This window comes from Thunnus albacares, chromosome 11 (assembly GCF_914725855.1).
Source record: "Thunnus albacares chromosome 11, fThuAlb1.1, whole genome shotgun sequence".
NCBI classification, from domain to species: domain Eukaryota; kingdom Metazoa; phylum Chordata; class Actinopteri; order Scombriformes; family Scombridae; genus Thunnus; species Thunnus albacares.
This window is the reverse complement of record NC_058116.1, coordinates 27648099-27665780: the sequence shown is the minus strand read 5'-3', so window position 1 is coordinate 27665780 and position 17682 is coordinate 27648099. Positions and strand designations below refer to the sequence as shown.

General features: G+C 38.8%; 1 protein-coding gene across 4 annotated transcripts in view; it reads left to right on the top strand.

Annotated features, from left to right (window-relative positions):
* Nucleotides 1-16810, top strand: part of hecw2a (HECT, C2 and WW domain containing E3 ubiquitin protein ligase 2a) — a 55389-nt gene extending 38579 nt beyond the window's left edge. For all 4 annotated transcript variants that reach the window (XM_044366163.1, XM_044366161.1, XM_044366162.1 and 1 more), the window contains 9 exons: nucleotides 1360-1473; nucleotides 2057-2209; nucleotides 4243-4341; nucleotides 6263-6392; nucleotides 6488-6634; nucleotides 8634-8748; nucleotides 11099-11184; nucleotides 11930-12042; nucleotides 12754-16810. In XM_044366163.1, the coding sequence (XP_044222098.1) occupies nucleotides 1360-1473; nucleotides 2057-2209; nucleotides 4243-4341; nucleotides 6263-6392; nucleotides 6488-6634; nucleotides 8634-8748; nucleotides 11099-11184; nucleotides 11930-12042; nucleotides 12754-12865 (1069 nt within the window). In that variant the 3' untranslated portion in view covers nucleotides 12866-16810. The remainder of the gene's footprint in view (nucleotides 1-1359; nucleotides 1474-2056; nucleotides 2210-4242; nucleotides 4342-6262; nucleotides 6393-6487; nucleotides 6635-8633; nucleotides 8749-11098; nucleotides 11185-11929; nucleotides 12043-12753) is intronic.
* The last annotated feature ends 872 nt before the right edge of the window (nucleotides 16811-17682 follow it).

Sequence of the window (17682 nt, the reverse complement as noted above, 5' to 3'; positions counted from 1 at the left end):
AATCTAATGCACTATTTACTCCTGTTTGAGTAACATTTGCTAAAAACAACAGTGGCTGGCTGTAGTAGGAGATTATTTAGACTTTTTTTAAAAAGTGAAACAATAAACAGTACATATATATGTATTTGTGACCTTTTTGAAAGAGTAACGTCTTCAGGAATTGGGGCTGAGTGGCACAGACAGGGTAGTGAAGTTAGAAAGTATTGAAAGATGAACCAACACAGTGCTGATTTTGGTATTTTCATGGGATTTGTTTGGGGTACGCACATCCGAAAAAACCCCTACAGGTGCTAGCGTAACGGTAGCCAGAGGGTACAGTGCTGTGTGGTGAGTAAACGTCACTCCCCAACACCTCAAGAGACGTGCTGGCGACAGATGCTAGTCACCGTGGGTTTTGGTCTCCTTGCTAGCGGGCCAGCCTCCCATGTCCGAGGTCGTGAGTTCAAGATTTTACAATGCATGATAAAAGACCAAAATGTTGCTCTTTGGGTTATTATAAATTCATTATAAATGCAAACAAATATTCTTCTAAAGCCGAGGTCACACATGACGAATGTTGAGCGGATTATGAGTATGATTTTCAGCGTGATGACTGATGGGACTGAGTCGGAGCGGGTCGGTGTCAGTCTGAGTGAGTCGCTGCTGACAGTCGGCAGATAAACTCATTTAATCTGTGATATGTAAAGATTGTAATCTTAAGTCTTCAGATCCAGTTGCTGCAAGTCGCTCTCATAAAGATTTTTAAAACATGTTTGACGTCACTTGTGCGTCGCTCCAGTGAGACGTAACATTAAATAGATGAAAGACGGGAAAAAAAATGGCAAGTAGAAGGTTTGCAGTTTGATAACTAAAACGGAGGAAAAGTTGATTGAGCTGTAAAGAGAATGAACGTTTCTACAACATGAAATCAAAGAGCTACACAGCCGACAACAACCTGAAGTTAGCTTCATTTTACAAAACTTCACTCACTTTCTTTTTTTGCCTTTTCAGCTCTAATTGCACTGCATATAAACCTTTAAGCAGGTTGCCGTCCATGTTTTTTGTTACAAGAAAACACGATAATTCTGTTCTGGCGTTCTTTCCAGAACTCAAGTGGTTACAGATCAGTGGTTCAGTGTGTTTATTCTTTCCTGATTGTGAAAGACTAAAGAATTGGTGCCAGTTGGTGGAAACAATCTTTTTACGTGTGATCTGTCCAGTCTTTGTAGAGTTCAGCTGGTCTTCAGGTTTGTCCTCAGCTCAAGTTGAGTATTAACACTGTGCAAGTAGATAATGAGTAAAATATGAACATTAACATCATTCCTCAGCAGGAAATATCAGGTCTAATACTAATACTGGACTGTGTGTGTGTGCTTCCAGGCTCATCATACGCAGGGACCACCTTCTGGAGGACGCCTTTAACCAGATCATGTGTTACTCTCGAAAAGACCTACAGCGGAGTAAACTCTACGTCAGCTTTGTAGGGGAGGACGGGTGAGAACGACACAATTCATTCCCAGTGCATTTCATTATCATTCTTTTAGACAGTGCGAGTGTGAAATGTGTGCATTTTCTAACTGTAATTGATCCGAGGGAACTTTGCCAAGTATTCATTCTTATCTTAAGCTTCAAAAATGTTCAATTACACACATATCTGATTACATCTTGGTAAATCCACAGTCTTCTGATGAATGAAAAGCTGGAGCAAGTGGGTGGGAAGAGAACCACACAGAATATTTTAACATCATTAGGTAGAGTTACTGTAAACAAACATTACACAGATGATTGACAGCTTCTATTAGCTTGTACATTGTTTCTGCAAATTTGGTTTTGTAGATGGTGGGAAATATATCCTTTGTTATCAGTTAATTTTATCATCTTCTGTCATCTTTTCTTGTTGCAAATGCACAAAGGACGATGATTGCGGGGGTGTATCTCTGCTCAAGTAACCACCAGTTCTCCAGATTATTCTTAGATTGTTGTCTACACCAGACATTGCTATTTTGAGTAAAGGAAGAACAGGAGAATATTCACTGATTGAGGTAAAATACATATATGTGTATAATCTGTATTACAGGCTGGACTACAGTGGGCCCTCCAGAGAGTTTTTCTTCCTGGTGTCCAGAGAACTGTTCAACCCGTACTACGGCCTATTTGAATATTCAGCCAACGACACGTACACTGTCCAGATTAGCCCCATGTCTGCTTTTGTAGACAACCACCATGAATGGTGAGGTTTCTATTGATCTATCTATCAATCGATCTGTCTTATATCTGTCTGTTTATATGTGTGTTTGTTGAAGCTGAGACACCTGCTGCTGTGCTGACTGTAAAGTGTTTATTTTGTTTGCTCTGACTGCTGAGTGTGACTGATCCCGAAATAGAAGTAATTTGCGGGATGCTGTGTGGAAATTTGGATCAGCAATCTGTGGCTCACCCGTCAATTCTGCCTCAGTGACAGTGATTGAGTAGATGGATGGATGGGTGGATGGATGGATGGATGGATGGGTGGATGGACGATCAGGCCAATGAACGGATGGGGAGACAACTAGACAGAAAAATGATAATATCATGGGCTGAATGAGGAGAGCAACAGATTTAGCAGCATAAACTAAAGCTCGCATTTAGTTTGTTTGTTATGTTGGACAAAACTAGAGGTAATTATCAAATTGAAGAACATCAGGCAGCACTTGTGTTCTTGTAGAGACGTGGCTGGATTAACCTACTATGGGGCCGCAGGGCAAACGTTTGTTGTTGGGCCCCGATTGACTCCTTATACACATGGTATGGCTCTAGAGCTTCAATGATTAGATTATTAATACAGTAAACTGTCAACTATTAACTTAATTTAGAATAAAGTTAGTTAATTTCAGACTCAAACTCAAAATTCATTCATGATTCTTACGTAAAACAAGTGTTGTTCCCCTTGTGAAGGACCACAGACACTTGTGTGATATGTTTGGACCTCATGTAAACTTTGTTTGTACCAAAGAGAAAATTCTGAGTCCAAGAAAATAGTTTAATGCCACAAATTCTCTTAAATCACTCGTTCAGGCCACTTGAGAATGAATCTGTTGGTACAAACGGTGAACTGCTTGCATGAGGTCCATTGTTTACAAGATATTCTCAAGAAAGCCACAGTAGGATGGAGAAGAATCGTTGCAGTTTGAAGCTGGCGTGATGGCAATAGATAATTTACGAAGCTACACAGCTCCTCATCTTCCCGGCTGGTTCTGTTTGTCTCTGTACAACAACAGACTGAAGTTTAAACACTGTTCTGACTCAGTGCATTGCTCTCACAGTAAATCCTGGTATTTTGTATTTCTTTTCATCACCATCTGGTGCATCTTCAGTTTGGAAAGTGAACCTAAGCCCGTTAAATACCTCATGAAACAAGTACACACAAGCCGGTTGACTTACACAATGTTTATGCATCTGCAGGGAAAAGTTTCAAAATCAATTTGCTATCTTATGCTGTTACTTTCAAGGGGACATACCAGGTTTTTTGTGAATTTCTGTTGTTTATACACTGCTACAATGTCAGATGTCTATGTTTGACAGAGTCAAAGTTCCAAAACTTGAGCTGAACGTCTGTAAAAATGCCACCTTCAAGTCAAAAGCCAGGGCTTCAGCCTGCTCTGAATTCCATTTGCAAAATTACCTCTATTTCCCTATCAAACTGATGTCAAATTGTTGGCACATGGCCACAAACGGCCGGCCATTCTGTAGTCTTTGTTCAACGGGTTGTTCACATTATCCACTCGCATATTTTGAATCAGATTCAAGCTTAAACATATACAGATGTATTTGAGAAGTTGACATTTTGAGTTAAAAACGAGTAAAAGAAGTGACATCCTACTACCGTTGTTTGTTTACGTAGTCAGGAAGCTTCTTGAAGCTGACCAATCAGAACAGAGTGGTCTCATCAGGAGGCGGGCCTTAAAGAGACAGGAGCTAAAACGGCCTGTTTTAGACAGAGGCTGAATTTAGGGGCTGCATATAGGCCAGTATAAGATAAATAAGGAGTTTTTCGAACTGATGACTCATGCAAAGATATTCCAGTAGAGCCCTAGAATATAAATATAGACCTGGAAATGTGCATGATATGTCCTCTTTAAACATCTGTAAGAGTGAACCTCCTCCATCTGGTCCTCAAAGCAGGTTACATCCGACACTGAGTAATTATTTGAAGGTACTGTACTATTCAATCCACTTGTGACTCAGATGACTGTATTCACCTGCATTTTTCTGTGTTGTGTCTAGGTTTCGCTTCAGTGGGCGTATCCTGGGGCTGGCTCTAGTTCATCAGTACCTGCTGGATGCCTTCTTTACCCGACCCTTCTATAAGGGGCTTCTTCGCATGTGAGTCCCTCCACCTGCTGTTTCTCATCTCAAGTCAGCCTGCAGGGCACCAGCACTTAACATCAGATCCCCCTCACTAACTCTATGAGACCTTGCTGTGAATATGAGTGTTTCAGTTACATCCTCTCAGCCAGCAGCTGGCTTGGTTTCATATCAGGAGCAGCACCCTTATTAATAGCTTTGTCCAAACAACTTAAAACCCTGCCAAATGTCTGCGCTGAGGACAGATGTTTATGCAGCTTAAAAGGTTCTGAACCTCTTTGACAAGGATTCTTTCTTGGCTCATTCAAACAACCATTTATCAAACACAGAGAACTTTATCTTAAAGACTAATAAAAAATCATGTGTATATATCATGCTGAATATAAAATGATGATGCACAAGACATGCGGTGTGGAGCTGCAACCATTAGTCAATTAATCAATTAGTTGATTGACAGAAAATTAAACAGCAACTATTTTGATATTCAAATAATAATTTTAGTCATTTTTTTAAGGAAAAATTCCAAACATTTGCTGGTTTCAGCCTCTCAAATGTGATGATTTGACACTTTTATGTGTCATACAGGATAGTAAACTGCATATCTTTGGGTTTTGGACTGTTGATCAGACAAAACAAGACATTTGAAGACGTCACATTGGGCTCTGAGACATTATAATGTGCATTTTTCACTGTTTTCTGACATTTTATGGACAAATGATTCATGGAGAAAATAATTGGGAGATTAATTGATGATGAAAATAATCCATCCATATCTTTCATGATACAAATTCACCAAAATGTAAAGAAATATAAGATTTTCAAAAACATCTACAAACAGCTAACTCACTGTCTTCAAGACAACATTAAACTTCCTGTTCACATCACTCAATGCATGACAGGAAATGTGGTGGGAAAAATATCAAAATACATTCATGCCACATAGAAAAGAAAAATACAAGGAGTGTCGACTTCCTGACAAATGATCTTTATCAGTACATTCATTGATATTATCGAAGCCCAGAATGCAGTGACGCTCTCCTCTGTTTATTCATATACATCTTTATGTACTGTGGCAAAAAAAATCTGAATAATTTCAAGTTGTGTAAGACTTTTTTTTTTCTCTACAGTACTTGTAAAGCTCCACCAACATACTAGAAATACTAATACATGCCATCCATGTAGTGTCAGAAGGTTAAATATAAAGGCAGTGAGAACTGGAAAAAGCAGCCTGGAATTGAAAGGGTTAAAGAGACATTTAGGGGAATAATGGGGATATTATACTGCAGGTCAAAGTTAAGAACAAGATATTAAGATTATTACCTTTAATAAAATGCATTTAGTATTAAAAATTGTATCCTGTAAGTGTGTTTTGTCTTCTACCTTTATTTATTTTTTATTGGTGCAAAACTACAGAACCTTAAAGACTTAAAGACAAAAGTAGACAATGATGCAATATACGAGGACTGAGAAAACTATATACTCAAAATAAGCAAAATACTAAAAACAGAGCAGACAGCATAAGGGAAATAAAAGCTAATATATAGTAATAATAAGTGTTATATTAATAATAGTAACAACAATGATGGTGGTAGTTCCAATAATAATAAGATAATGTTTTTATAAGCCAGACATGTTTATGTGTATAAGTGTAAATAAACATAAACATGAAAGAAAAGAAGTAATAAGACAACGGTACATCTCAGGGGGTTTGTCCTGCTATGTAATAAATTTAAGTAAACATATTTCCTCGTCTTGCATTGTGCTGTGTGTTATATTTTACTTGCATTTATGGCAGAGCTGTCTGATGCTGTTATACGTCAGTTAATTAACCTTTAACCTCCCTTCTTACAATCAAACATAGTTTATGAGAAGGGCAACCCATCGATACCTTGTTGACCCCTCTGTGACCTCTTTGTAACCTCTTCCTGCGATCACGCAGCCCGTGTGACCTGAGCGACCTGGAGTTCCTCGATGAGGAGTTCCACCAGAGCCTGCAGTGGATGAAGGACAACGACATCGAAGACATGCTGGACCTCACCTTCACTGTCAACGAGGAGGTCTTCGGACAGGTACGCAAGGTCACAGAATTAAAAAATAGTCACTTTGTAAAAGATAAATCTGGTGGTTAAAATGTGAGTTTGCATGTCTGCGTGTGATTCTGCAGATCACAGAGAGAGAGCTGAAGCCAGGCGGGGCTGGTATCCCCGTGTCAGAGAAGAACAAGAAGGAGTACATCGAGCGTATGGTCAAGTGGCGTATAGAGAGAGGAGTGGCACAGCAGACGGAGAGCCTGGTCCGAGGCTTTTATGAGGTACAGCACATGATATCAGTGTTTAAAAGATGTTATTAGTGATGTTAATTGTGAAAAAAGTCAGATTTTCTGTCTGACAGGATTGTTGATCAGCACCAGTGATGCCACCACATCACATCATTACATCAGGTGCTGAGAAGTTTCTATTTTTGAGTGTTTTTTTATAATATTTTATATTATATTGCATCAGTTTAACTTCACCTTTACATTTCTATGGTTATAAGCACAAAGATCAGACGTCTGGTGAAGAGTTAATACGGCTTTTGTCATTTGCTCTTTTAGCTTTGATCAAAGCTATTTTTAGTCTTTGTATTTGAAATGTATTGTGACACTGAACGCATCGTCATCCACCACTGCAAACGTCAGACGCCAGATGTCAGTCGGAGGGTGTGTGTGTTATTATTCTAATGAAGGTACAGAACATACTTACATAACTAACAGCATGTTTAGATTCTGTTGGATCAGATGTTTTAAAAACAAATTCCATTTCAACACAATCAAATCCAAAAGTTAAACATTGGAAATTACAAATAATCATCAAATCTTGTGAAAGATAAATAGAAAGGACAAGAACAAGGACAATAAGTAGAAGAAGAAATACAATAAAATAATACATTAAAATAAAGTAAAAGCAGATTAAGTTCTAAATGTGTTCAGAAATGTAGTTATAATAATTAATTGTGCATATAGTCTTTTTGTTTGAAGAATTTTTAGAGTTTATAAAATATATGAAGAAAAAAAAATGGTGATGTTTAAGAAAAAACCTGGAGTGTCTGTTCAAACTCTGAATAATGACAACTAAACCTTTGTGACACCAAACTTCACACAAGAGACTGTAAGAATATTGTTGATCTCCGCTAACTTTTATTTATTTTTGTTTATTTAACGTTTATTTAACCAGGTAAGTCCCACATAAATAAAACAATACTGGAACCAGGTGACAATGTTAAACAAAATAAGCTACGAGCAGAGAAAATGACAAAAACAAATGATACCAAGAAGACTAAAATAAGCTAAAAGAGACGATAAAGGAGTCGTTCACCACAGAATTTAGAGGAGCCTTAAATTCACAGAAATCAGTTTAATTTTTTCATTTTGTTCCCAAATTTTTATTGGTTGTTTTTTCTTCTGGCTGCAGGGTGGGCAGACATGAGATTATTTCATTTGCCTGTAGTTATATAAGATTAGAAAAATAAATAAATGGAACTCAATAAATAAATAATGGCAAAGAAAGCAAACACATACAAGGACATATGAGGTATTCTGACACATATATTTAGAAAAAAAAAGTTCCTACTCTGAACAAGGTTGAGACTGTGACAAGATTAGAAAAAGATAAGAAAAATAAAGAAATAGAACAAAATAATAATAATAAACAAACATGAGCATATACATGCACTGTGTATATATATATATATATATATATGCACATACTATTACAAATTCTGACAAATATATTTAGAAAGTTAGTAAAACGTCTTTCTTTCACATCTCTGTCTGTACATCAGGGACAGATTTAGGGCAGATTCATGTCTTGTGATCTGAGATAATGATTTGAAGGCGTGAAATAAGTTAATAAAGATATGATGGATGTTTGCCCAGAACGGCTTTATATGTAAAACTATACCAATGTCATAATCTGCTTGTGTTGTCATAACAAGTACAAACAACACCTCCGCTAAAATCCTTAATCTGGCAGGTTACCAGGTTTTGTGGGCTACATTAGAACATAATATTCGTCCATATGAGTTTACTGACTTCAGTTTGCAAACTGTAAACAAACTGAGTGAAACTTCTCCCACCATGATGTTTATCCCGCCATCTGTGCCGCTGTTTATCTCCACAATAAGAATCTGCTGTAACTGTCTTCTCTCGATGCTCCTCAAACAATCTGATGTACGTGGGAGGACTGTGATAAATGAAGAAGCCGTGCCATATGTTTATCCATGTGTTCATCCATTTGCGTGTGTGTGTGTGTGTGTGTGTGTGTGTGTGTTAGGTGGTGGATGTGCGCCTGGTGTCAGTGTTTGATGCCAGGGAGCTGGAGCTGGTGATTGCTGGCACTGCAGAGATCGACCTGGCAGACTGGAGGAACAACACGGAGTACAGAGGAGGTATGTAAAGCTGGAGGGAAGCGATGAGGCAACAGAGAAGAAACCTAGATTAAAGTGTTGGTGGCACATTGACAGCAACACCAGATACTTCAACCTGCATTAACTGATTTTTTTTTTGCCACTTTGGAGCAGCGGGAAACAAGTTGTCAATACAACACTGACATGTCATCACCTTTTAAGTTGATAATGTTGAACTTCCACAGTTATTGAACAACATCATCATGCATTTGGAGTCATGATTCTGTCCACCTGGTGAAGTCCAATAGTCACTTTCTTTTAGCTCTGTTTTTTCTCTTTTAGCTGCTAAATCCTCAACTAACTGTGTCTGTTTGCTGTTTGGTAGTGTACAGCAGCTTTTTAGAGCTTTTTCTCTGAAAACAGCTGCCTGCTGCGGCCGTAAACGACGCTATGAGAGCGCTGAGAGTGAACCAAAACAGTAAAGTTGCAGCCGGATAGATAAACAATGAGCTGAAACTCACTATAAAGCTCCGTAAAGCCGAGAGGAGCTGCAGAGTCACTGATAATTCTCTGTAGGTTCATCACTATGAGCCATGCACATCATATTAAACACTATCATTTGATACATTGTTATAAAAAATATTGATTATAGCCACTTTAAACGTAATGAGTGTAACCCTTGATGTCCACTGGATGTTATTGTGTTGCTTTCCGGCTCCATGAAGACAGCCAGTCAACGTCCATTCAGTTGTGAATACAGTAAATTTCTGACATGTGACACAAAATTAATCTTAAATGATTCATTTCATCTGTTACTGACTTTGTGTCTGTATAAATAGAACATAACTAGTTTTCATTTTTTTTAAGATAGTTTTTCATTAAACAGCTGACAGTATAGAGACAGACACAGAGGCACTCCACTGATTTCATACACCGAGGAAACACCCTCCCTCTCTATCCCCCCTTTTCTGATGTTCTGTAACTTCCCGAAACCGACAATCAGTGTGATCGGCCAGCTGTGAGGAGGTGAGGATGGAGCCAGGGTTTTCACTTCTCTCTCCAGCTCTCTTTTTTCACTCTTGAGAAAACTATTTCTGTCACTTTTCATGTGAACATCTGTGACGTTTTCCCAGCATTTAAACAATATTACATCCCCGCCTCCCTGTGATTAACAGCTTTTCACTCCGTCTTTGAGTGTAGCCGTTTGGAACAACTATAAACACTTTCAGACCTGGACACACAACACGACCATAAACAAACCCTCACTACTTTACTACTAAATAATCTTAAAATCAGACAATGTATCACCGCCTGTAATTATTGCTGTTTTAACTGCATGTTTTACAGTAAATAGTGATTCTTAAATTTGAGAAATAATTCAGTTTAAACTTTTGGGAGTTAAAAGAATTTCTTCATAATGACCATTAAATAATAGAGACCGGAGCCGAAGTATCAACATTAAACAGAATTTATTATCTTGTATAAGAAGGAGCATTTCATGAGGTTACAAAGAAAAAGGCTCCTGGAGGAGTTTTTATATAGTATAGGTGGGCGTTTCACTTCTTCTCCCAATCTGTCAAGTACAGACTTCATCGATAACGTCAGGACCGTTTTCAGTTCTCCTGTTGAGGAGCCAACTTGCAAAACTGACCCCCAGATGACACGTCGCATCCTGTCTCCTACGAATTTTGATTTCTACATCTTCCTCTTTACAATATTAATGCTGAACTTCCTTTAACCTTCGCTGATGAGTCTGCTGATGTTGCAGAGTTGCATAACAAGACAGGAACAATTCATCATGATCTACAGAGTATACAGAGTAATCCTAGTTTTTATAACAATTGCTATTTAATTAGTGTAATGCATATTGTATCAGCAGTGACCCCTAAACTGACCCCCATCTAATAAGATTTTTGCTTTTAGATGTTTTATTACAGAAAGTGTATGAAACCTGTGACCAAAACAGTCATTTATTCTGTCACTGTGTTACTTAGGGATGGAGTTATAGTCAAAATAAATGATTCCCCTTTTTGCTCTTAGAACCGATGTTATACAGCAAAAGGATGCAAAGGCCAGTGTCCAAACCATTTATAAGAGATCACATTAAAAGGCTTTTTAAGGGTCTGGCCAATACAGTTGAAAAGCGGCCAGCAGCAGAGAGGCAAGAGAACTCAAACTGACAGTCGGCTATGACTCAGTGTGAGGCTCTTTTAATAGAATCGACTCAGACGAACATTAAACATTAACCAGCAGAGCCCATTCAAAAATCACATGGAGGAATAGTGGGACGGGGAGGTGGAGGAGGAGCGGCCTGAGGAACAGGGGACTGAGGCCTTATTTGTTATTCATCTGACTCATGCGCCATCATCATTATCATCTATCTCTTCCTCAGGTTACCATGACAACCACATAGTGATCCGCTGGTTCTGGGCAGCTGTGGAGAGGTTCAACAACGAGCAGAGGCTGAGACTGCTGCAGGTAAGGCAGGCACGTGGGTGACCGCATGATGCGCACAGGCCGCCTCCGTGTGGCGGCACGGTGCCCTGCAGGCACTGCAGAGTAGGAGCGTACTGCACATCACAGATTGTGAGCTTCATTGTGAAAAAAAAGTCGTATGATGATGGTTGAGTTTTTAGTTTAGCTTCAGATTGGGAGATGGTACTTTGATCTTTATTTAATCCACATTTATCTGATTTTCAGTTTTTTTTGTGAAGTTGTAAAATGAGATTCTGAGTTTCAGCAGCACAACTTGTTGAAACTCAGATTAAACATACAAAACTAAAATGAATCATTTACATCCGTTTGCAACACTTTACTGTAAGTTAGCATTTGTGAGCAGTATATAAACATTCAATGAATGGCTCATAACACACTATAATGTAGTATAATATAGTAATATAGCAGATATATGGATGTTTGGACATGTGATTATAACTTCTCCTATGAAGACATATTTTATATTATTAAAAATGTGTTTTACTATATTGCCATTCATTATCTGTTTATACACAGCATCCAGTTACATAACACATAAACACTTAATATCTGCGTAAAACTACTTTATAGTGTGTTATAAACCATTTTTACATACTGCTTGTAAAATGCTAAATTAAGTGTTCCCATTCATATAAGTCAGACGGTTTCCAAGGCTCTGATCACAATATTTTAGGGTGCTGGTTATGTAATCTTCATTACTTTTGTGGCCTTCTCTCTCTCTCTCCAGTTTGTGACAGGCACCTCCAGTATTCCCTACGAGGGTTTTGCTTCTCTACGGGGCAGTAATGGACCCCGCAGATTCTGTGTGGAGAAGTGGGGAAAAATCACCTCCTTACCCAGGTAGGATCACTGTGTGTTTTTATATTCTATCTTTTTGCTGGTTTGTTTTGGATTTTGCCTACATTTTAATCTAGGTTTCCTGTTTATTATAGGCCAACAAAAAAACAACAACTATATGATATTAAATATTTTAAAATATGACAATCTTTTCTGGAATTATCTCCCAATTATAAGATTTTTTTGTATTTCGTGTATTTGTTTCATTAGTAATATAAACACTGTAAAAGGTTTAATTGGATTTAATTGTTTCCAAATGATAAATAGGGACTTTATTTTGCATAAAAATCAGCTAGTTTATGTTTATTGGACTTTAAAGACCTGAATGAGGCTTTTTTTAATAGGCAGCATATTAGTCACATTTTGCAAATAATCTTTACAGTACAAATAAACAGATAATAATTTACCTTATTTATGACACTTGTTGAAAATATAATTTTGATGTTTCAGGAGATCCTACATATTAATTCAAAGGTCCCACCATATTTCATTGAAATGTTTTCTTACTGTCTTCTGTATTTAATGGGACATTAGCTATTATATCATGTATAACAAAAGCCATGCAAGTTTATATTGAAGGAAAACATAAAATCTCTCATGTGTTATTTTTATTATATTAACACTGAACTCTCACAGATGAGACATCGAGACAATTTGATAATCATGATTTGTGTGTGTGTGTGTGTGTGTGTGTGTGTGTGTGTTTCTCCACAGGGCTCACACTTGCTTTAATCGTCTGGACCTCCCGCCCTACCCGTCCTTCTCCATGCTCTACGAGAAGCTGGTCACTGCTGTAGAGGAAACGAGCACGTTCGGTTTGGAGTAACCTCACCCAGATGACACCCAGATTTAACTCGGGGGAGAGAACAATCTGGAAATCCACTTTTCTCACTTAGGAAAGACATGGAATATAAAACTAAAATCCTCAAAAGGCAACTAACCCCTTCCCCCCTCCCACCCGTGGATAATTCTGCTGTTTATTCCCGACTGGTTTTTTGTCACTCAGCATGCCGGTTTCGTTCCGATTCTCTGCCTTTCTCTCACATTTCTGACAGAGCTCGATCAAGCGAACACCTGCTGGAAGAAAGGCGGAGAATCGGAAATGGTTTGAAAAGCTGTACAGTACAAGTTGTTTTCATGGTAACCTTTATTCATCGAACCACATGTGTGCTTTATCTCTTCAGTTAATGGCCTTGGTTACGGGATTTCTAGCACCTCCCCTCCTCCTCCTCCTCCTCCTCCACCTCCTCCTCCTCCTCCTCCTCCTCCTCCTCTTCCAACCTGCACCTCAGAGACAGCTGCTCAAAAACCACTACACTCCCTTCTCCCTCTCTGGACCTCTAAACTGTGTCCTTTCTGCACTGGGGCTGCAGCGTTATAAATTATAACACACACACACACTCATCACCTTTGCACAAAACACACACATAAACATACATGTAACATCTTGGTTTTTTTTTTTCGATGGTGCAAACCAGTGTTTCCCCCCTTGAGATTTTTTATCAGAATGGAAAAACGTGACATTTTAGACGATACTGGTTAGTCCTCCATGCCTCTCTGATGGTGGGGGATACACTGGTGTGCACAAACACACACATAAACACAGATAAACCCACACGAATCAGTTGCTTTAAGACTGAAAATACACTTCTTTTCACCATTTTGATTCCTGAATAAGCCAGACAAAGAGTCACCAGTGACGTATTTATGGACAATGTCAATGACCCATTGTGATCATGTTAGCAGGATCTGGTCAGGACTGTTACCTTCAAAACTGCGACATCAGAGCTCCTAGATGGGCAGGAAAGATAAAGACACATCAGAGAAATGCAGTTTCTGCATACACTCAAAACATGGACAGCCAGTATCACATGCATACAGTGTGACAGCATTAGCCTTGATGCTAGAGGTGCACTTTCTTACAGTGTAACAGGTGCACTCACTCCAGTATACAGATACATTAACTGTACTGACATAGAAACGCAGGGTTCCTGTCTTTCAAACTGTTCCACACACATTTATCACGAGCAATAGATGCACTTTCCTCACACAGACAGATGACGCCCGCTCAGAAGTAACGACACACCAGGTCCTTCTCACTGATGTTATCGCCTCCCACCCAATGAAAGTGATGAATGTACCAAATCAGTGACTGAATGTATGAACCTCAAGCAACTCTGTTCGGCCCCTGAGGGATATTCTCAACACAGGCTGAAGAGGAGGAAGCTGAAAGCTCGAGGAAAGGAAATTAAATGTGATGCAGTTGCTTGAGGAACGAGCAGGCGTGGCGCCGGTTTAGGCCTTGTTAGCTGAAAGACACTAGCCTATAGTGTCAGGGTGCAGTGGTGGGATTGTTTTTAGTGCCTCTTGGGTTTTCCTGAACTTAAAGTGAAATTTCATAAGGGAAGCTGTTTTATTTCCTTGTAAAAAATGTGACCATCTCCATGTGTCTCACAAATTAAAGAAACTTTAGCTGCTTAAAGGCAGAATGAGTAGGATTTCCCTAAAAAAAAAAAAACAACAATGTATAGACTCATACAAAAGTAATCCATCTCAATCATCATATATGACCCACTAGAAGTGTGTGGCGGTGTCTGTATGTGCAGAGACCCTGCCCTCTGCCTGTATTTTGTTATTTTGCTGTGTTCGGGACGTTTCTAGGCGTCAGCCTTTGAGCAGTGGGTGTGTAGCCCCCAGCCAATAGCAGCGCGTAGGGTGTGAGGGCGGGACTCTATGAAAACATAGCGACATAGCACTGCAGCGTAGCGCTTCTGGTGTCGTTGAGCCAGGACGAAGGGGCCAACTTTGAATATTGTGTTTACAAACCACGACCGACGAATCCTGCTCATTCTGTTTTTAAAGGTGCCCTGTGGAGTTTTCTTGTAAGCAAAAGTTATGTTTACATCCAGTGTTACTCACAAAAACTCATTGTGTTAATCCTTCAGGTCTTACACATCAGTTTCCTTCCCAATAAGACATTTGCAAAGCAGTTTAAATCCTGCATTGTTTACATATTTGCAGTTTTCTTATTCCCTGCCTTTGTTTGAGGCGTTGCTGCATTTACAGGTGCATTACCGCCACCTGCAGATCACTGGAATAATGTGAAATCATTGGAAAGAATGTGTGTCAGGTCACCTGCTCATAAAAAAAAACAAAAAAACAAAACTGCACCATCGTGCTACTAGAGGACAAAGACTCCACAGGGTACCTTTTTATTTAAATTACCAAAACAAACATCAACACAAGGGGGCGGTAAGGTGTGCTATCATGGCCATGCAGAGAAAAGAGCCAGAGATTTGGTCTTTACTGAACGGCCTGACCAGGTGTGATGGTGTCGTCAGGAACAAGCAGCGGCCTTTAGGGCTGTATGAGTATTGTACTTTCGAACTGTTGGCATACAAGTCCATGCCAGACAATACTTTTGTCTCGAAAGCATGTGATAAAAACTGACTCTCTTAAGTGCACAGCCCAAAAACCCAAAGGACCCTTTCACTCTTGTCTCACACACTTTCTAACATGCACACAAAAACACACACACAACAACACACACACATACACACATTTTCTATGGGGTGCATGCACGATTACACCTACTGTACAGAGTCCTGTTGGAGCTAGACCACAGGGGCTGGAATAATGCTAGAGAGCCCCACATGTAATGCAAAACTGCAAGATGTGGAGGCAGACTTTCATATCCCAGCCCCCGCCCCCCCTTCTCCCCCCCCCCCCCCCCCCCAAGCCCAAATAATGCATGCGGGATCTTCTCGGTCGGCTCTGTGAGCTGTGCTGGGGCAAAAACCCCTAGATGGCGTTGTGTTATAGCTCGATATTGCATGCTGAAATAGTGCAACACACTGTCCTTACTAGCTTTTTTTGCATGAGGATAATGTTATCCATTCAGAAAAGGGGTGAGGGAGCTGGTGAAGTTGTGTCACGTTGGTTGTGGTGCTCACTTGAGGCATGCGGCCTTATGCTTGCCTGGCACTGTCATACCTCGAGTGTTAAGCTCATGGGAACAAGGTGTATGAAATAGGTGCTTCAGTCACTTAGATTTAGCTCTGGGAATGGACAATGTGTGTGAATGCAATAGCTTGTTTTCTCTATGACAGTGTAATTATGGCGAGTATCTCGGCAGCATGTTTCAAAAGTGTTGTTACTTTCACATGTGCGTGTCTGCCTATCTTAGTAATAGGTCGGTGGTTATGGTTCATTGCTCGTGAGTTGGTGATGAATCAATAGGGCTGTTTTGATTTTGTGAAAAAGTGAGAGCACATGTAGGTGTACCTTGTGTGGTCCTGTTTGTCTCTTTGTATATAACTGTATATGTATGTCTGTCCTGTTGTGTGTATAAATATATATTTTGCACCGAATGTACCAAAGGTTTGGGGCTTGCAAAGTCAACCATTAGGCCTGCTCTTAGTTTCAGTCTAACAAACACATCCCACTTCTGGCTTCTGCCAAATCCTTACAGAACATCACTTCATGTTTGCTTGAGAGGCAGATTTGTGGCATGGGCAACAGCGCTTCACGTTTAGGATATACATCACTCTGTCAATTTTCCATAATGAGGCTTTTTCTGCTGCAGAAGACTGATAAGATTGATTACTTGCTTCACATCCAGATGAAGACAGTTGCACCTCTCATCTTTCCTAGTACATTTCTGACAGGACCCGGCTCCAGTTTTCAGAATTCCACTCTATGCAAAGCTCCTGTATGTGTGTCTCCATTTCACCCCAATGATTGTAATAAAAGAGAACAAATGGCAAATTTTGATCAGTGATACATGACTCTTATTTATCTTTTACAAGAGGTTTGGATCCATTGAATGTGTAAATAACAAACTGTATTGTCTTTATGGTACATTATAGATCAAATTTTATTTAGACATTAGAAAACACTTCATCATCAAGTTACCACTACCCCTCCTTGATTAAACAATGCTCTCCTAAATCCACAGTTCTAATCTTTTCCAGCCAAATATGTAAAAAAAAGAAAAGTGGAACTAATAAATAAATTATTAAAGATAATACAGGGATCTTGTAAATATCAAATCATAAAATGATCCCTTTGCATACTTTATGCACTACAATTGCATGTTGCAATTAAAATGTGTTGTTTTTACGGGTTTGATCCTGAGGTCAGTGAGGAGCTTCCAGTGTCCTCCAGATGCTTTGACAGATGTTAATGAATTTACATGCACACAGATTTATGTGGACACACATTTATGCCATGAAAAGGCAAAAAATGATACATTATTAGAAATGATAAAAACAAAAATACTCTTGTTTAGTCATGCCATAAGTATAACATGCATATAACATATAACATATAAATAACATATCCCAAACTAAACTAAACAAGAATTTAGACTGTCTACATATGAAGTAGAGGAATTATGAGATAACAAGGAAAGTTTTGACCTTTTATCTCATTATTTTTGATTTGCTATCTCAAAATTAGGACCTCGTAACTCATAATTTTAATTTATGAATCAAAATCATTATAAGATTTTTTTTTTTGGATATAATGTCATAATGAGATATTAAGTCAAAAGTATCATATTAAGGTTTAAGTAATAATTGTGACATTTAAAAATATAATCTAAAATTTTATTTTATTTAATATTTTATTGTATTTTATTGT